Raw genomic sequence first — 19,109 nt, forward strand, 5'->3', positions numbered from 1 at the left:
TATTATTACATCCACTGTAGGTACATTATATAGTGTCTACAAAACTTCCAAAACTGATTCAAGCTTTATAATTAGCACTCACTTATATACTTAGGCTAATTGTTTATCTGGTGATTTAGCCACGGGAAAAATATAAATAATAACGACCGTTAGCAAGATACTATTAGGGCTTTGCCACAAATGTCTGTTTATTTGTTCTCATTAAATGCAAAGTAAGCTTCTAGATAGTCACGGTATACTTTCTTGCTCCCGAAGGACCCATATCCACTAGCAATAAGGTTATCCTCCAAGCTTGTGTTGTAGTAATTGCACCAGTAAATCCTCTAACCAAACTCATGAGAGGTTTACGACACAGCCATCTTGCTCTCCTTCTCCCACCAATCTCAGCCATGACCTAACAAACCCTCACTGATTTGCTCATCCCTCTGCGCCTCTAAAAAGCTCGGTAGCTGCTCCTCTGCGGGCGGCCTAATCCACGATGAATCTTGACGCAGCGGTATCCTCTCTCCAGCCTCCAGAACAACATCTTGCGATTCCGGCCTGTCATCGCTCGGCTTCAATATGAGCAAATCAGACTTTCCTTCTGCCTTGAATCTTTCGCCTACGATTTCACACTGTACTGACCATTTTAGTTGATGTGAAACACGGATGTTGTATATCTGGAATGAGTGCGTGAACTCGGACTGCACAGATGTCCAATGTTGGGGGTAGCCTGTTTTCTGACCGATGCGCAGGTTAATCATTTCTCCAATATCTATGGGCTGGGAATCGGCTGTAAATGGGATCCGTATTGTGCCGCGCTGTTTGATAGCCTGGCTGAGTCCAAGGTCGATCTCTGTGCTTTCTGGTACTTGTAACCCCGCATGACAGATAATTGTCGTCGTGGTGACAACACTGACGCGTACCGATACAAGCTCGACGTCTTGCGCTACATCTCGAATAGCGTCGCTCGTTTCTTCCCAGTTCGGCGACACTAGGAGCGTAAACGGTATTGGTGTCGGGTTATCCAGCTGAAGGACCTTGGGCACTTCAACAAACAAATCAAAGGTCAATGATGGATCCTTCGAACTGTGGAGAGATTGTCTGATCTTGTCTTTCCAAGAGACCTTTGTATCCTGCATTCCAGGAACAAGCCGATGGCTCGAAACTGCACGCTGGTAGTAATATCGTTTAAGCTGAAAATCTGCGACTGGAGATTCTGGAGTGGCGCATATGACTTTGAAAGGAAACGTCGCTTCCAGGACTTCTTCGTGGCCTTGAACAGTCATTGTGATCTTTGCCTTGATGACATACTCAATAACCGCTGCCATATTCTTCGTACGAAGCATATATGATGGTGGCATATGATTCACGGGAGCCAAAGGAGTAGAATCATTCACGTATTTCGGAAGCTGAACGGTAAACGGCCATTTATGTTTGTGTTTCGCTGACTCGATGTGTATAGGGCCCTGGAAGATGATCTTTGGACGATAGCAGAGGTCGAAAAGGCCTCGGTATTCTTGGGAGTTGTTGCCGATGACTCCAATTGTCCTCCCTCGGCCAAACATGCAGATGCTCACAGTTGCGTCGGGACTTATTGTTTGAAACTGTCGAAATACATGGCCGGTGATGATATCGCCTGGAATGTATGCATCCTTGTCCAGGCTGATGCCCAATAACGGGCCGGATCTGAGAGCTGTATGGATGTTCATTGCGATTAATCGGTATCAGAACGCAAAGGAATATTCAAGATTGCGAGGACTTTGATATAGTCGTGATCAGGCGCTTTTTTTATTTATGAATTGATGATATGAGGCATAACCGGATTGCCCGTGAGGCGCAATGCTCGAATCGAGGCTGAATTGCTGGAAGCGTCCAATCGCAAGGGTGCATGGGACCCTCTTTTGGGGGCCAAAGTGACCAGAGTGCCTCTTTGCTCGTGCCAAGCAATTCCCCTGACGTAGTGAGTTTCAGATGTTATCTTGTCAAAGTCAGTCGCTACAGGGTATCAGATTGAGGTTACTTCAAGGAGAAGGCTTCTCGAGACCTATTATATATGGGTTCATCTACCAGCTAAAGTGCTCATGAGATCAGTTCAGTGATGACAGAGTTTGATATCCTTCCGCGGTGCAAATTAATCATCCGGACGCGCTGTCCGAAGTCCGTGCTCACCGAAGGTTTGGTGACTGCCCGATAATGCACCCATAGTACTGTAAAGATTGCTAATCCGGGCTTTTAAACATATTGAAACAGCCTGTCCAATTCCCGTCATGTCAACATCCAAAGGGCGATTATACATTAAAAATCACCGTTTGGTCATAGTCGGGAATAATTAATAATCATGATGAGATGCGCTAGAATTTACATAACTCTGCCGGTTGGGGTTGTACAAGCTCGGGGAAGTGGGTCAGAATTGTCTAGGAGGAAGCCGAAGCCTTCGGTGATTATTAAAAGGTACACAAATCGTTGGGATAGAGACTTGATGGGACAGACAGGTTTGTTGGGATAGAGGCCAATGTCGAGATGGTGACATGGTTGAGAAACGGCTGAACAATCATTTCTACCCTTACACAAGGCTCTCAACAGTGATCTAGGTGAAAGAAGCAAGAGAAAGCCAGAGAGGATAAAAAGGCAGTCTTCCACTAACAAAATCAGCTCACACCTTTCACTCACTTATTAAACATCATCCCCTAAATACAAACTTCATCTCAACCGCAATTACTCTCACCATGCCTCTTTGGAACATTTATCACACTGAAGGCACCTTTGCCTCCTAAGAAATCCGAAACAAACTCGCCCAAGACATCACCAACATCTACTCCCGTGGAGAAAACGGCCTTCCCGCTTTCTACGTCGTCGTCCAATTCATCCCCCTTCCCGCAGGCCATGTCTTTGTTGGTGGTGAAGCCAGAGACGAGAAGCCTTTTGTTCGACTGGTTATCCAGCACATGGCTGTTCACAGTCATGAAGGTGTTCATATGGATGATTTCCCTAAACAGTTCAGCGATTACATCAACGCTACGATCAAGCCATTCATCGCTGATAAAGGCTACGACTGGGAGATCACGGTCACTGATACTCAACGCGAGTTCTGGAGGTTCAATGGAATTGCGCCGCCTGCTTGGAGGAGTGAAGCTGAGAGGGTTTGGGCTCGAGATGGTCGCCCTTCGGAATGGGAGGAGAAATAAGAACCTGGTTTAGACGGGGAATTGGCGATTGGATGATCTGGGCCTGTTCATAGTCCTTTGCTGAGAGCTTTTGTGAAGCCCTAGTGGGAGCATCATCCTCTTGACGCTACACTTAGAAGGTTGGTATGACTATGTGCTCTGAGACATCATGTAGATCACACTAGGTACACGCTATCTGGCATTGGCTTCAGCTTTATGGTCGGGCAGGATTATTAATCTCTAATTCCTACCCACCAAGTTCTCAGAGACTAAGATTTATCAGGAAATGAGTTCTCACAACTCCGCTACAAGTATATTTCTCCGCACTAATGCGGACTTTAGATAGTGACAATCTCAATATCAAACCCCAATGACGCTCACGACATACATTTACACCGATAACTTGGAGCTGATCTACTGCAGCACACTCTCAACGAGGGCTGGTAGCTTTGTCACCCTTGAATATCGAGGTTATGCTAGCCGTGAGAGCCTGCGGAATTCCAAAGTAGTTAAACTCCGCAAGCATACAAGGCAGCAATGCCCCCTGTCCGGGCCTTTTTCTATATAAACATGCCTCATACCGTCGGCTGTTTCGCTCTTACACATCATATTCTACTCAACTACTTACCCCAGATAAATATGTCACTTCCCGAGACCTATCGAGCCTTTAGACGTACAACTGGCGATTTTCCTCGGACCGTTGAACCGTCAATCGAGACCGTGCCACGCGTACTTGGACCGAACGATGTCCTGATCAAAGTCCACGCAGTCTCACTCAACTTCCGCGATGTTGCCATGTTAAACGGGATATATCCGATGACAATGGAAGACCGAGGCATTCCATGCTCTGACGCTGCTGCCGAGGTCGTCGCAGCCGGGTCAGCCGTCGAAGGCTTTGTTACCGGAGACCATGTTTCGGTTATAAGTGACCTCAACAACATCACGGGATCTGAAGACGAACCTCTTTATGGTCTTGGTGGAGACACCGCTGGTGTTCTTCGCGAATACGCCGTTTACCAGGATAAGCATCTTGTGAAGCTACCTCGGCATCTATCATGGGAAGAGGTAAAGATAGCAATCCTAGCAATCTTTGGAAATCCTGCTAACAAGTGCTTGATGCAGGCGGCTACTATCACGATCGCTGGTGTCACGGCTTGGACGGCCCTTGATGGCTTGACCACGGCATCCAAGTCACGCAGCGCTCTCATGCAAGGTTTGATCCATGCTTCAGTCTCCTCCATCTGAGAATAACAGTGAGATAGGCACCGGAGGCGTCAGCATGTTCGCCCTACTGATTTGTCTCGCGGCGGGCATCCAGCCAATCATCACATCTTCATCGGACGAGAAGCTTGAAGCTGTTAAGAAACTTGACCCTCGAGTCCGCGGCATCAACTACAAAACCACCCAAGATCAAGGAGCAGAAGTCCGGCGTTTGACGGACGGCCAGGGTGTCGATTTTGTCATCAACAATGCGGGTCCAGGATCGGTTCCCCAGGATATCAGCTTCCTGCGCCAGCGAGGCGGTACAGTGTCACTGGTTGGCTTTCTAGGTGGTATCGGTGGCGATTGGCAGCCTGCCGCTATTATGGCCTTGATGGCCAAGTCTGCTAAGATCAAGTGAGTTACTGTCTGCCAGAATCTGAATGGCTAAGAATACGCGCTGATAAATAATGCCCAAGGGGAATTGCTGTAGGCTCTAAAGAGGATTATATAAACCTGAATCGGTTCTTGGAAGAGAAGAAGGTTTCCCTTTCTCCGCTTGTGGACCGTGTTTTCTCGTTTGAGGAGTCGCCAGCAGCCTTTGAGTATCTCTATTCAGGCAAGCATGCAGGAAAGGTGATCATCAAGATCTAGCACGATTTCATTTTGTATTCCAGGGTAGATCCAACGAGTTGAACTTCAGGCTATCTTCACGAGAGATTCACTACTGCTTAGGGCAAGGGAGTTAACCCCTACGCCATTGAACTAGCCAGTACAATGGCTTTCTATCTCGTTGAGATGTCAAATTGACCATTGTTCAGTGCCTCTGCAGTTCAATATGTCGCTCAAGGTATTAACGATAAGGCCATTCCGTCAGCCCAACCATACCACTTCACGTATGATTTATCTTAAGGGTATCCTGGTTTCGCTTGTCTAGATTCTATAGTCCACAGTGATATACACGCATATCCCGGCAATCCCGCTGTTGACCGAAGGAATCCAATCATGAAACAGGCAGTTAATATGCGCTGATGAAACGAGGAAGAATTCTAGAATAAATCGCGCATAATCATGTCAAAGCCAGGATCTACAATCGGGACGTGCATGCCCCGACGCGAGCATTATCCGTTGCCAAGTGAATTGATACGAGGATATCAAAGTGTAATTGGTCTTATCGCTGAGACATATTGATTGAGGCCTTCTCCTATTCCTGTTCAATGAGGAAGGTTACCGTCAACGATCTGCTGATTGATGTCAGTGCATCGGTGACTTACTCGTGTCTTTATCCGGATTGGTCTGACGTGTAGATCTTTGCCGGATAGTAAGCTGAAGCGCTACGCAAGCTGTGACCACCGAAAGTAACCGTTTCAGTGCGTGGAATTTCTAGAAGGAATTAAAGTGAGCGGAATGACATAACTCGGTATAGTGGCGTAGATCTACCGCACATGCCGACATCCTCTGCTGCATCTTCCGTGATCCTCTTGGTGATATTCACTGCCAAGTATGACAGTTCAATCACGTCTGGGGAATATCCGCATTCCCCATGGGGCTCCTGAGAATTCTGGTTCTCATCAGTAATGAAAACTCGATATCTCACGACTCGGGGACCTGATTTTGCAAAGCATTTGCATTGTCTGGTGATTAGAGGGACACGAAATGTGGGTTATTATGGAGATTTGACTCTGGTGATGGAGTTTGCCAAGGCGAGAATGGAGATGGTTTAGTCATAGTATGATGAGCCCATAATATGCCAAGAAATGGTCAAAGTTGCCTCGCGTTTGAGAGTCTTCTTCGCAGAGAAAAAGATAGATAAGAGTAGGAAAAAAGGTAAAAGACGGAAGAAGAGATGAAGAAACATCACGAATGTATACCATCTGCATCTTGTCGACGTCGTGTTAACGTTGGCGGCTAAATGAGGCTCAAATTCTAGACGCGTCAAGACAGGCACTGACGTCAACCCCGGCGATACCGACAAGAAAGCACAGACTTACTACTTCGGTCTAATTTCCAGGAGCCCAAGGACCCCGAGCAAAAGAGCAGTGCTCTCTGGCCATTATCCGACTGGCCCGGACAACTTCCTCTGTGGATATCACTCACTCTTCATAGCGACCGAGTCTGCCCGAATTCTTATAGACCGATGTGGGACGTTTCATCAACCCCCATGGGGCTTCCGTGCCTGGGCGATATCCACCAGAATGGAGTCTAATGCAGCCTTGATTTCAGCGGCGATACTTGGTGCGGACCAATCAAGAAACTACTGCCATGACGTCTCAGTGTCTTGCCCAGCCCCTATCCCTCGGACCATCGCTGCGCTATTTTGTAGATTCGTGAGGCGAGTGGTATAAAGATGGGTGAATTCCACTTGCTTGCTTCTTCAGCTTCTAGCCTTCGTTCAGAACATCTATATCATATATTAATTGTCCAAGTGACAACTACCAATACGCAACATGGAGAAGGATAACGTCGCCAAAACTGCTGGACAGTTTCATGATCCTAGCTCTGATAGTGATGGCCTCAAGCACGAGATTAGCTCTCAGGGTCACAGCCATGACTTCCAGACTGTTCAAGAGTCTGCTGACAACACAAACATTTACTCCCAAGGCGGCAAGAACTTTCGCACCCTGAAGCGATGGGACACCATCTTTATCCTGTTTGCCAATCAGATCGGCCTTGGTATCTTGTCTCTCCCATCAACACTCAAGACCCTCGGTCTCGTTCCCGGTATCATCGCCCTGATTGGCATTGGTGTCATCTCATGGTATACAGCCTATGAGTTGCTTCAATACTACAGACTACACCCCCAGGTGCTGAACATCGTCGACATGACCCGCTTCGTCGGTGGAAGGACCCTGGAGAGCATTGCCGGTGCCATGATGATGATCCAGGTCATCTTCGTCGCAGCCTCAGCTATGGTCACTCTCTCAATTGCCCTCAACACAATCAGCAGCCATGCAGCTTGCACAGTCGTCTTCATCTTCATCTCTTGCGCAGCCTGCTACATCTTTTGCATCCCTCGTACCACCAAGTTTGTGTCGCATCTTGGAATCCCTAATGCTCTTAGTGTTTTGGCTGCATGCATTCTAGTCATGGTTGTTCTTGGTGTTCAGGGCCCCAAGGGCGTCGACAACATGGCGGAGTGGAAGAGGGAGATTGTAATTGTTGGAAACCCTAGCTTCCGAGATGGTCTCAATGCTTGCTTGAAGATTGTCTTTGCTTATGCTGCCAACCTCAGCTTTGTTGTAAGTACGGCTAATTGCAGCATGATCTATACTAACAGATATAGGGCTACCTCGCTGAGATGACCAATCCCCTCGAAGACTTCAAGTTCTGTCTGACTGTCCTTGAATGCGGTTCCATGACCATGTATGTCGTTTTCGCCGTCATCTTTTACTGTCTCGGAGCCGAATACACGACCTCTCCGATTTTGGGATCTACCTCGACAACCTTTGCAAAAGCTGCTTTCGGCATCGCCCTCCCTGCCATCTTCGCTACCGGCCTCGCTTATGGTCACATTGGATCCAAGTACATCTTTGTTAATGTCATGAGATGGACTGGTAACCTCAACGAAGTCACCTCCAACTCTGTCAAGTCTTGGTCAACCTGGGTCGCTTCCGTTACTGGCTTCTGGATTGTTGTCTTTATTCTATCCAATGCTATCCCTGTGTTTGACTCGATCCTTTCTATCACATCTGCGACAACAATCTCTTGGTTCACTTATGGCTTTAGTGCCGTCTTTTGGTTTCACATGAACCAGGGCCAATACTTCCGCGACTGGAAGAAGATCTCTTTGACAATCGTCAATGCGCTCCTCATCATCATGTCACTTTTCATGAACGCAGCTGGTCTGTGGGCATCCATCACTGAACTTCTCGACATCTTCAACTCTGATGGTGGCGTTCGTGGTGTTTTCTCTTGCGGAGATAACTCTTAGTTATCTGCTTGTTGTACTATAGATTTCTTCCAGTAGCGTTTCCAATTACATGACAAATCATTGTTCATTCTGTCTCCAGTAGATACGTGTAATGCATTGGCTTTATTGTTCATAATGTTTCAGTCGGAGGCAAAGGTTACTCTTCCTTGACTGACGTTTGTACGTGGTTAGGCATTATTTGGGTGATGATTTCAGCCCAATTACAGTTGTGATTCCGCCAATTTCCAGTACCTTCTAGAACCTCGGGAATACGGCAATAACGCTATCATGTTTCAGGCTAACTAAAATACGGAAAGGTGCGTCTTGGCACGAGCGAAAATAGGTGCAGAGTTTGTCGTGCGCCCTTAATTGACATTAACCGTCGACGGCTGAAAGTGCGCCTTCTGAATGACATTTGTGATACCCACCGACGAGAACTAAGGAAGAGCAATGTTATATATAAAAGATAAAGCTTCAACCAAGAATTCAACGATAATACCATCATCCTTCTCTTTTTCTTCACGATGACTCGCAATGCATCTTCCCCGCCTTTTGCCATTCGCAGCCACCAACCTGGTGACATGGGCTACATAACCTATAGACACGGTGCAGTCTATGCGAAAGAATACGGCTTCAACCATCGTTTCGAATCTCTCATTTCGAGAATTACCGCCGACTTCCTCGACAACTTCAAACCCGACCTAGAAGGCTGTTGGATTGCTGAAAAAGACGGGTCGTTCCTTGGTTGCATCATGCTGGTGCAAGACAAAAAGCCAAAAACTGCAAAGCTACGATTGCTATTGGTGGATGAAAGCGCAAGAGGCCTTGGTGTTGGGACAGCCCTGATTCAGAAATGCATCGATTTCGCGAGAGAAGCGGGGTATCAACATATCGATCTCTGGACGCAGAGCATTTTGGAGGGTGCACGGCGATTGTATAAAAAGGCAGGATTCGAAATGATTGAGACGCAGAATCACAATGATTGGGGCGTTGAATTGACGGGGGAATTCTGGACGCTAGCGCTATGAGGCTTGTGATGGGGTTAGTGGCTGGGGAGCGCTAGGTTTGAAAGGGCGAACAGGCGATCGCACAGGACTAGAAGTTAATTCGTTTGCTGCCAATGCTTTCATCGACTTGCTGTTTTCTGATCCCTAATACCCTCCCTCTACGTGCAGGCTTGCACTATAAACTGTTTGTATTTCTACTGGGTTACCGACCCCCGGAATATTCTTCCGCAACAGACGTCTACACAAACCTCCCAAATGCTTGAGACGGCTGAATTTGAAGCGAAGAGGAGTGAACATAGAGCTGCTCAAGAGTCTCAGAGGGCGCACCTTCCTCAACCATTATTACGCAAGTGGAAGCCCACGTGGCAGACAAGCTTAAACGTCAACGACCAATGGGAGAGACTCTGTCGTCCCAGAAGGGAACATGTACTGAGCGAGAACCTTGAACGATGCGACCAGCAGCCCCTATGACCCTGGAAACTCGTTCAAGGTAGCCTGCTTCCTTCGCTTTCACAACTTGTCTGACTACAATTCTTTATAGCAGCTGGTCACACTTCTACTGTGATTATCTTGTACCTACTCCAATGGAGGATTGACGGCTACTTCTTCGCCAATTCAATGACAGGTCTCACTACGATTCCTCCTGCCACCTCTGGGTACGACTTTTATCACTTTCGTAAGCGTAGCTACCGAGCCAGTCATGAGACGTGTTTTTCCCAGTCAGATCCACTGCTTCAGCCACTGGCTTGACAAAAACCTACCTGTCTTGACGGAACCACCACCATTGTTACTTCCGGGCCATGCGCACCAGCAGGTAACAACTCTCGCCTTGATAGCTCCGACGATCAGTGTAACCACCCTTCGTGCGACCAATATACTCACATGTCACAGTTCTCGATGGAGCCTAACAACTCTTATCTCTCCTTTCTCAACTACAGGACTTAGGAGCTTGCCTGGAAGTGGCGGCACAACAGTTCTAGTCACGTATGTAACTGAATCGACCCGAATCTTACGACGCGAACTTTCACTGCCTCAACTACCGGCATCCTCACTCTTCCCCTCGTTCTGTAACGACATGCCTGGCTACTCTATTAGAAACTAGGTGCGCGCATAATGGATCAACCGCCTTTCTCTGATAAAGCACATTATGAATCTGGTGTGAGCTTAAAACTAATAAAGAGAGTAGAATAGACATCTTGGAGGCTCCGACAGACTTCTATAGAGACCGGGTTGACCGTCGGCTGCTCGCTTTCCCCCTGCACTTCGTGTCAGTGATTAGCCTCTTTCAACGGAGGTCTCGTCATGTATTTACCTTCGTATTCCAGCTGCACCTCTCGCCTCAATTTATCGTCATTCAATGGACCTGGTCCACCGTGGAGGCGCGCCTTCCCGATGTCCCGATGAACACGTGGATGTCCACATTTCGGTTAAGCTTAATATCGAGGACCAATGACAGGGATCGTGTCGTCCAAAAAGGGAATACGTAGGGCGAGGGAATCTATTGGGAGATATTAGTGTCGGCTCGAAAAGGCTGGGAATGACTGACCTCGAGAGGAGACAAGCGACACCAACTCCATCGGCACTGAAATGGAGCGAAGACGGATGTGACAGCAGCTGACCTAGGACAAGCAGTGAGCTCTGTTGTCCGACACTTGATGGTGCTCGAGCAGTGAGAGCAACGCTTGCTTCTGCTAACCACGTCCGGCGCACTCAGAGCGCCGGCTTGCCCGTATTCACGCCATAGCCCGAGTTGTAGATTTTTCGCATCTGGGTGTGGTTCATTAAAACATGATTAAACTCCTCTGGGCGATCGGCGAACACCTTGAAGAATGTTCTCTTGCAGCCCCAGTCCTCTCGAACACGGTCTGCCAGCACTTCAATGGAGCCACTGATTTGAGCACCCATGAACCCTCCCTCAGGGCTCCCTACGTACCACTCCCCGTGGTTGCTGCTACCGGTGGTGGTGCTCGTGTAACGCGTCTGGAGTTGAAGAGCGGCATTCAGGACGCGGGTGATCACACAGGAAGCGCCTGCGCGGATGTTGTTTCGGTGCTCTCTTTGAGCAACTGGTTCTGACTCATAGGGGCTGCCATAATGTTGACAGTCGGTATCATGTTCGGGGTCGGGATATTCTGGTACGTTGTCTTGGGTAGCGTCCTCGACAGGAAGAAGGGAGGAGGTCTGGTTCGTCTCCATACAAAAGACCTCTAGTTCACGCTTGGTCTTGGCCAAAGCTAGCTCGAGGTCTTGCATCTTGCGGCGATCGGCCTCGCTAGGGGAGGTGTTGGGCGCGGTCGCAAGCCTGTTTCTGATTGGCGTAACGAGAAGACATTTCGAAGAGGGAGTCAAGATGAAGTCAAGAGGAAGTGAACGGTAGATACGGTCGTTGTTGGAAGGCTTTTTGGCTTGGGATGGCGATGCGTGAGGTTGTTTTGGACAAGCCTCGGAAAGGAACTCTGGGCTTCTGTCTTACTTTTGTGGGCCATCTTTGCTCACAGTTAGCAGCAGCAGTGGCAATTTGCAGTGATGGCCACTTCAGGCCTTGATTGAGTCGACGTAATGTTCAGTGACCAACCTTGTTGATTGGTGGCGTGAAGCCTTCGATAGGGAAGCCGATTTGATGTGCCAACAGGGAGATGAGTCAAGCGACCCGTGAACACTTACAAGATCTAACCCCTCCATTGCATCAAATTATCCCAGTCTATCGTGACGGCAACATCAACATTTGTGAAGTGATGCCGCTCGTGGATCAAATTAGTATTCTAGACTAACACCGGCATAGAAGATCAAAGTAGAGGCATGAAGAAACATGGTTCGGCAAGTGAATTTTATCCCTACAAGCTCGAACAAGACGAATGCCCAATTCCTACGATTCGTCCCAATAAGGGTCACTAAGGAGAGGAGGGTATACAAAAGCTTAAAAGTTCACCAGATATTAATTCTGGCACAAGATATAACACACTTTAGTGCCACAAAAACTTTTACAGTTTATGATAAAACTTACTACAGTTAGACTTTTAGAGCTTTATGTATCGAAATGAGTAACAAGCATAAATAGCCCCCGACTCCTTTCTACACAAAAGTCACCACTATCATCCACAGACAACGCCGCCAAACGGAAAGCTCAAATACAACCCAATACCTATCCAGCATGCATGTTGTTTCACTTATTGTTATGCTGCAGAGCATCCGGCTCTGTGTAGCCAGGCCTGTAGACCTTCAATCTTCTGTATTGACAACAGATGCAGATGAAATACTGACCCCGCAAGATGTGGTTAGTGGATTTAAGGATTGGTTCAAACCCAAACCCACTGCCAAAGTCAAGAACACCAAAGACTCTATCTGTGGCGATGGTTCAGAGACGTGTGATCAATGTAAGAGTCCAGATGTGCCAGAGAAGCGTTACTAACTTGCGATAGGCGCTAATAAACCGAATCCGCCCCTGGATATGGGGAAAGTATCTGACTCTGGCAAGCTTGATCAGAAGGTCAACGGTACCGTGTTGAAGGATACCGAAGGGAATGAAAAGTTCAATGGCAAGCCGAAAGCCGGATCAAACGAGGAATCGAGTCACAAATCCAATGACACCAAGAAATCTTTGGAATGGCATGACATCAGTTGTTTCGGTCAGCACCAGTTTGGAAAACACAGAGACATCTACCGCATCTCACAACAGAACTACGCAGGCTTTGCTTGTCCGGAAACCGAGTCAAAGATGATTAAAATGGACGACAACAGTACTTTCATCTCTTACCAACGATGGGTCTACGGCGCGCCTTACTAATACAACGTCTACTGGAAGGACGGTTGTGAATTGAAGAACGGCAAAACCGAGCAGGACGTTACGGATCCATTAGAAGAAGGATACAAACCTGAATCACGTCTGTGTCAAGAGTTTCTCGCCAAAGCCTACAGGGGTTGCGATAATGGGGGGACAGGAGGTTCGTTGCAGGCCGGCTGTCTGGTGTATGAGTTCCAGGCCAGGGACAAGGAAAAGAAGCATGCCCCTTTGCCTTATATGCGAGGGGGAGAAATTTTTTTTAATTGGCCACCGGTCGCTGGATGAACATTGGTCTTCGTGTCTGAATCAGCCGCACCAGGTTAGGAGCACAAAGCAGGGGCTGGCGGAGTCGATGGTCTGTATCATGTAATCATCGATGGAGCTGAAATGGCTTTAGAGGAGATAAACGCGGCTTGGATAAGACGTGATCTTACATATTTCTAGCTATGAGTTTGGGTTGTAAATAAGATTCAAGGAAACAGGGCTCTAAACTCGTTCAACTTTGGATACTCAAGGCGCGAAAGTATAATAAACACTATAAACAAAGCAATCCTAAAGCGCACCCAATTGGCCAGGGATGATTGATCCACCTGTCACCTGACCTTTCAACGATAACCTTTGTCTGAGGCGCTTAGCTTCCAGTAGCTGACTCCATCAAGAAAACAGACATGATTAGAACAAAGCTCCTCCGACCATGTGTGCGTTGGTCCTTGGCTTCAAAATTACCGACAACGTCCCGCTTAAGCTATTCAAAAGACTCCCCCTTGAGCCCTCTTCGCGTCTTTCCCTCCAATGGCTTCAAGAAAATTGACTCATCTGTATTTGTCGAAGAGGAAAGGCTTCCCTTCTACAGGCGTGAGGACTACTACCCAGTGTGCATTGGCCAGGTCATTCACGAGACGTATCAGGTGGTTGCAAAGCTGGGCTACGGCACGAGTTCAACTGTATGGTTGTCTCGAGATCTTAGGTACGGACTGCGTCTTTGTAAATCTCATCTGACAATACCAGAGATGGAAGATTCTGGGTGTTGAAGGTCCATATTAATACGCTGAAACATGATCAAGAGCTGGCCGTCTATGAACACCTGTCTCGTCTCGATTTAGTGCACGCAGGCCGGCAGCATGTACGAGAAGTCCGGGATACATACAAGCTCAGTGGTCCCTATGGAGAGCACGAGGTTTTCGTCATGCCGCCATTAGGAATGAGTCTTAGGACTCTACAAGAATTGCAGCAAGACAATGTCTTCCAGCAGGCTCTCGTGAGATCTGCCCTCGACCAGACACTGTTAGGGCTCAATTATTTGCATGATGCTGACGTGATTCATACCGGTAAACTTATCCTATCTGTGAAAGGATCCAGCTGAAAGTGCAGACATTCACTCGGACAACCTTCTTGTCGCTTTGGCAGACGACTCAATCCTCTCGACCGTGGAGGACAATGAACTTCACCGCCCCTCAGCCCGAAAGTTCCTCGACGGAGCAGTCATTCACGTCTCGCAGTACATGTTGGGAGGAGCTGGCGCGCTCACAATTTGTGATCTCGGACAAGCACGTATCGGCAAAGTGCATCGTTGCAATGCCATGCCGTTGCCATACTGTGCTCCCGAGGTCATTCTCGGCATGACGTGGGGTAATTCTGTGGATGTCTGGAGCGTGGGACTTTTAGTAAGAAAGGATTCTACTCTTCTGTGTGATAAAACTGACGAACCCAGGCTTGGGACCTTTTGCACAAGAAAGGCATTTTTCGTGTATACGACGAATCCGGAGAGCTCAACGACGCTCATCACTTAGCGGCGATGACTGCGCTCCTTGGACCACCGCCAGATGTTTTCCTCAGGAGGAGCGACAAGACGCGCAAGTACTGGGATACTGACGGGAAATGGCACGGCCCTGTTCCTCTCCCTGAGGGCGGACTGAAATCTCTGAAAACAAACTTGTCTGGGGAGGATAGAGATCAGTTTCTTGGCTTTTTGGCCGGCACACTTACCTGGCTCCCGGAGGATCGACTCAACAGCGCTGAAGCATACTTTCATCCCTGGCTAAGGGGAAAAGGCGGTGTTGAAGAATAATAGCATGAAATCTTTCCCAATATTAGATCCTGTGCCATGTATCAGCTGCCAGGTGGGCCGAGTTTCAGCGACTGGTTGTGGCCATGGAACTGAAGATTATTTACTGGGTGATCTCGTCTCGGGGAGCAAGAATACACCGGGCGGAGCGTCAAAATACGCTTAGGCTAAATTTAGGCTAAGTTTAGGTAAAGCTACTCAAGTCCCTTTATCAGTTATCATCATACCCCGGGTATTTTCTCACCCCCTCGCGTCTGGAGCAACAGTAAGACAGCGGCTACAACATGCTCACCCCGAGACGAACACCCGAAAGTCAGTGCATGTTTAGTTTGTTACAATGAAAATTGGGTATCTTTCTCGCCGTTCCCGGCTGTATAAGCCTGAGCATCAGGGATGGAGATGTTTTGAACTGTTTGCAGCCTTTGTGGACGATTCATCGCTAGAGATATGGAAACGGGAATTGTGCTCTGAGGGAGATCCGGAGCTCGAGCTATTGGAAAGTGTGAAGTTCAGCTTAAAGCCTCTGTCCAAGCTTCGCGACTATGGCAACTTCAACATCCAAGCACTTCCACGATGATTGAGATTGAGTGTTACCTGGGTTTATAAAGCAAACTGTACTACATGGCTTCAGTTGACCAACGGTTCTGATGATTTGAGCTCTGACTCAATCTAAGGTGGGATATACAATGACAAAAGGCCAACTTATCACGCCATCACCAACTAAATCTGTAGGCTACAATGACTGCCATCTTCCCCGAAACGCCGATATCCATCTTGCCATTTGATGCCATCTTTATTCAGACAATCTCCCAGTCTCCCTCCTTGGTAGCCTTGTCGTCGGTAGTCTTGCACCGTTAGATTGGTAAAGGATTGAAAGAGTCAACATACCTTTTGACTGCCAGGGCCGTTTTCAGCCCAGAAACTCTCCACATCAAGGCCCATCTTCTCTGCAAATTCCGCTGCCGGAAAGAGTACTGGGCCAGTGGTCCACTTGACAAACCGACCTCGGTCGTTCTCGATCAAGGTAACTCGAGTCTCCCCCTCCTTGAGACCATCGTTAGCCTCTCCAGGGTTGCCGGCGTTCGTGTCGGATCGTCTAGCGGTCTTGAGGTTTGCCTCAAGGACCTCGACAAGCTGCTTAGCCTCTTCGACCTGCTCTTCCAGGTCTTGGATCTTGGCGTAAAGATCCTGGAGATCGGTTTCGCTGATGCAAGGCATTTCTGGTACTTTGAAGTTAGCGGGCCACAGAAGAGAAGACGTGAACCAACCTGCGTGACTTGAGGCGAAGTGCTTGTGTGGATGTGAGAGAGTGCTGGCAAAAACCAAGACGTCTAAGAAAGGCCAAAACGAAGTTGATGAAGAAGGATGAAGAAGGATGAAAGAAATGAAGAGTCAAGAAAGCGAAGAGCCAGCTAGAGGTGTGGAGAATTGTGGAGCTTGTTTCTGGTCATAGCAGCTTGGAAGTGGTTTGGCAATGGTCTGGCAGTGGCAGGGACTGATGGTTATGCAAGAAGCACTGGCCTTCATTCGTTGAGACTGTGATTCACATGGGGCTTGTTCAATTGAGTTGGTCTCTTGGGCGGCATTGGAGGTGCTCAAGTGGACACTGGCACCTGTGGGTATCAGTCAAGGTCCTGCAACAAAATGAAGTTTGATGATGCACGACTGAATTGAAAAAGTAATAGAAGGAGACATGAAGGTGTTTTAAAGTTGGTTCGGGAAAAGCAGGGAACCGTTCAGCGAAATACCTTCGACCACTTGGAAAAACGGAACTTTATTGACTTCATCCGGTTTTGATATGGCTATGATTTACAGAAAATGATAGAACAATCGTTAGGAACACAACAAGGGGAACTCGTCCACCACAGAAAACGTGCATTGATCTTCATTGTAGTATCAATCCTTTGTTCTCTCAAACATTACTTGAACATGTCAGTGAAGCCAGGAAAGTGATATAAAACTCGAACTGAGGTTTTGTTACCCTGTATTGTTACTGGCCTGGACCCACAATTCGTTCCCCAAGGCCACCACGCTCAAGGCGAACCTGGGCGAGGCAGGCGTGCGGCATGCGATTTATGGCCGTGAAGCTCACCTTGACTCATGTTTTGAACACTGATCCCATTGAACAATCGTGCTTGCGAGCACAGCGCCGATTGGACATTTGCTGCGCGCAAAGAAATCAACCGAGGTTGGTGAACCGGGCAATGTGATCATCCCCGCTGTGTCGCAACTGTCTCTTTCCAGTCACCCTCATCTCGGCTTCGCCATCGCGGTACCTGATCCCGACAGGAATCCGTCATTGATGGATCTCCAGAGCGCAAAAGAACAGCGCTCACGTCCAATCCAACAGCGCATGAACACCACTCACGGCCATCAGAATTGAGTTCAGTCCCCCCTGCGGCCGCAATCACGAGCGATGTTCAAGACACGCGACACGCCAGAAGGCAGCAAGAAGATAACGCTTCTCTTGACTTACGGAGGGAGAGAAATCGCAAAAGAACCCTGAAGGGTACCTCGTCGTCTCATGTCACTGACAATATGACCGAAAGAGATGGGCATCTAAGGAACGAAAGCGATTCAACGATCAGAGAAGAGTGCCATCATCAATGCCATCGCGAGAGTCAAGAGAAAGGATCACACGGTCAACAGACGCTACGACATCTGGCCAAGATATCCCGAGCACCACGCGAGATGCGACTCCGATGAACGACCGACACCTGCCATCAGCCCTTTCATTCATTCCCGAGCTGTGCTCAGAGTCAACGAGAATCCACCGAGTCACAAGGGGTTGACTTGTCCACCACAAGACGACATTGAGCCCTCGAATCTCCTTTCACCGAGGTGAATTCTTTGCAGCATGCTGGGATGAAAGACAGACGCGCATCAACGAGCACTCCCATGGCGACTGGCAGAACCAATGACGACTTTCTTGATAGCGATGAGGTTCAGAGTACCAGCGGCCGCCGCGAGGTGTGAGACGCAACCCTTCCTCCTCAGACGACGAATTCCGCCCAAACACTCATTCCCAACCCCAGGTTGAACATCCGAAGCATCAAGGGGATGCAACGTTCCTGGCCCTGAAGGTCTCACACCGCGACTCAGTACCACATCCAGAGAAGTGTTAAGCTCAAACTCGGACTGGCCCTGCCCCAAACATCGAACTTTCATCCGATGACATGTTTAACCAAACAGGGAAAGGTCAGGCAATCTGAGATTCTTAGATCAAGGAGATCTTCAGTTCTCACAAATGGTAGTGTCGAAGTTGAGATTCCTCACCTAGTCCATCCGATGAGTAAAAGGTCACTCAGGGGTGAGTTCCCAGCACGTTGTGAGCAAGGCCACTGCCCACTTCAAAGGCCAATGGACTTGCCATTCCATTCATTTGAGGACATCCCGTATCGCTCCACGCCTTGTGGTCGTGATTTGTACGATTCATCCCCGCCCGATTCTCAACCCACGCGAAGCTGTCTCTAACTGTTTACCAGATTCTCTCCAGTTTGCGCATGCCCTCTCCCAATCGAATAAGATTATCAGACGCCCTCCTTTTATTGCTTATTCTTCCCGACCGCTACCTCATCAACGACTCTCCCATCCCGACGGATCCTTCGATTCCGCAGTTCCAATGAGATCTTGTTTCGTTGTGGGGGATCAGCAAGGCTCTCGACAAGGCATCCCATAGCCATTCATGGAGCCATGGTCACGGTGGCAAGCGTGCTACAATTGACTGGTGAGACTGTCGACGTGCGGCCACAGAATTGGGGAAGACTGTCGAGGGTCAAAACATTGCGACCTCTGGGCAGGATCAAGCCAAGATGCTCACGTATCAGCGAGATCGAGGATTGACGAGTTGAGAGCAGATGGGGAGATGATCCAGTACCGGCCTCTCAGCTTAGGCCTTCATTTTGGCCGGCCAACGTTGCAAGAAGGCTGATGCAGCGGGACCGCACCCATCGTTGGGGTTGAAGCCGGAGGAAAGGAAATGAGCGAGTTCAATTTGGAC

The 19,109-nt window shown here is 48.4% G+C and overlaps 9 protein-coding genes; 6 read left to right on the plus strand and 3 right to left on the minus strand.

The window, feature by feature from the left end:
* Positions 1-383: 383 nt before the first annotated feature.
* FFUJ_09061 (uncharacterized protein) lies at positions 384-1,691 on the minus strand (the record flags this gene model as incomplete). Its single annotated transcript, XM_023580169.1, has 1 exon — positions 384-1,691. The coding sequence occupies one exon, from the start codon at positions 1,689-1,691 to the stop codon at positions 384-386; it is 1,308 nt and encodes a 435-aa protein (XP_023432993.1).
* Positions 1,692-2,461: 770 nt separating this feature from the next.
* On the plus strand, positions 2,462-3,167 carry FFUJ_09060 (uncharacterized protein; the record flags this gene model as incomplete). XM_023580170.1 has 2 exons in its annotated part: positions 2,462-2,474; positions 2,782-3,167. 2 exons carry the CDS (start codon positions 2,462-2,464, stop codon positions 3,165-3,167), a joined length of 399 nt encoding a protein of 132 aa, XP_023433995.1.
* A 549-nt stretch (positions 3,168-3,716) lies between these two features.
* Positions 3,717-5,000, plus strand: FFUJ_09059 (related to zinc-binding oxidoreductase; the record flags this gene model as incomplete). XM_023580171.1 has 4 exons in its annotated part: positions 3,717-4,211; positions 4,269-4,359; positions 4,409-4,763; positions 4,826-5,000. The coding sequence occupies 4 exons, from the start codon at positions 3,717-3,719 to the stop codon at positions 4,998-5,000; spliced, it is 1,116 nt and encodes a 371-aa protein (XP_023432994.1).
* Positions 5,001-6,793: 1,793 nt separating this feature from the next.
* On the plus strand, positions 6,794-8,277 carry FFUJ_09058 (related to neutral amino acid permease; the record flags this gene model as incomplete). XM_023580173.1 has 2 exons in its annotated part: positions 6,794-7,585; positions 7,630-8,277. 2 exons carry the CDS (start codon positions 6,794-6,796, stop codon positions 8,275-8,277), a joined length of 1,440 nt encoding a protein of 479 aa, XP_023432995.1.
* A 503-nt stretch (positions 8,278-8,780) lies between these two features.
* FFUJ_09057 (related to GNAT family N-acetyltransferase) lies at positions 8,781-9,284 on the plus strand (the record flags this gene model as incomplete). The annotated part of the gene is made up of 1 exon (XM_023580174.1): positions 8,781-9,284. One exon carries the CDS (start codon positions 8,781-8,783, stop codon positions 9,282-9,284), a length of 504 nt encoding a protein of 167 aa, XP_023432996.1.
* A 1,689-nt stretch (positions 9,285-10,973) lies between these two features.
* FFUJ_09056 (uncharacterized protein) lies at positions 10,974-11,749 on the minus strand (the record flags this gene model as incomplete). XM_023580175.1 has 2 exons in its annotated part: positions 10,974-11,668; positions 11,737-11,749. 2 exons carry the CDS (start codon positions 11,747-11,749, stop codon positions 10,974-10,976), a joined length of 708 nt encoding a protein of 235 aa, XP_023433927.1.
* Positions 11,750-12,414: 665 nt separating this feature from the next.
* FFUJ_09055 (uncharacterized protein) lies at positions 12,415-13,047 on the plus strand (the record flags this gene model as incomplete). XM_023580176.1 has 2 exons in its annotated part: positions 12,415-12,637; positions 12,683-13,047. 2 exons carry the CDS (start codon positions 12,415-12,417, stop codon positions 13,045-13,047), a joined length of 588 nt encoding a protein of 195 aa, XP_023432997.1.
* A 665-nt stretch (positions 13,048-13,712) lies between these two features.
* FFUJ_09054 (related to dis1-suppressing protein kinase dsk1) lies at positions 13,713-15,112 on the plus strand (the record flags this gene model as incomplete). XM_023580177.1 has 4 exons in its annotated part: positions 13,713-14,011; positions 14,053-14,372; positions 14,416-14,708; positions 14,756-15,112. The coding sequence occupies 4 exons, from the start codon at positions 13,713-13,715 to the stop codon at positions 15,110-15,112; spliced, it is 1,269 nt and encodes a 422-aa protein (XP_023432998.1).
* Positions 15,113-15,906: 794 nt separating this feature from the next.
* Positions 15,907-16,327, minus strand: FFUJ_09053 (uncharacterized protein; the record flags this gene model as incomplete). XM_023580178.1 has 2 exons in its annotated part: positions 15,907-15,954; positions 15,998-16,327. 2 exons carry the CDS (start codon positions 16,325-16,327, stop codon positions 15,907-15,909), a joined length of 378 nt encoding a protein of 125 aa, XP_023432999.1.
* Positions 16,328-19,109: the final 2,782 nt, after the last annotated feature.

The sequence above is a fragment of the Fusarium fujikuroi genome, chromosome FFUJ_chr07 (assembly GCF_900079805.1).
Source record: "Fusarium fujikuroi IMI 58289 draft genome, chromosome FFUJ_chr07".
Taxonomy (NCBI): Eukaryota; Fungi; Ascomycota; class Sordariomycetes; order Hypocreales; family Nectriaceae; genus Fusarium; species Fusarium fujikuroi.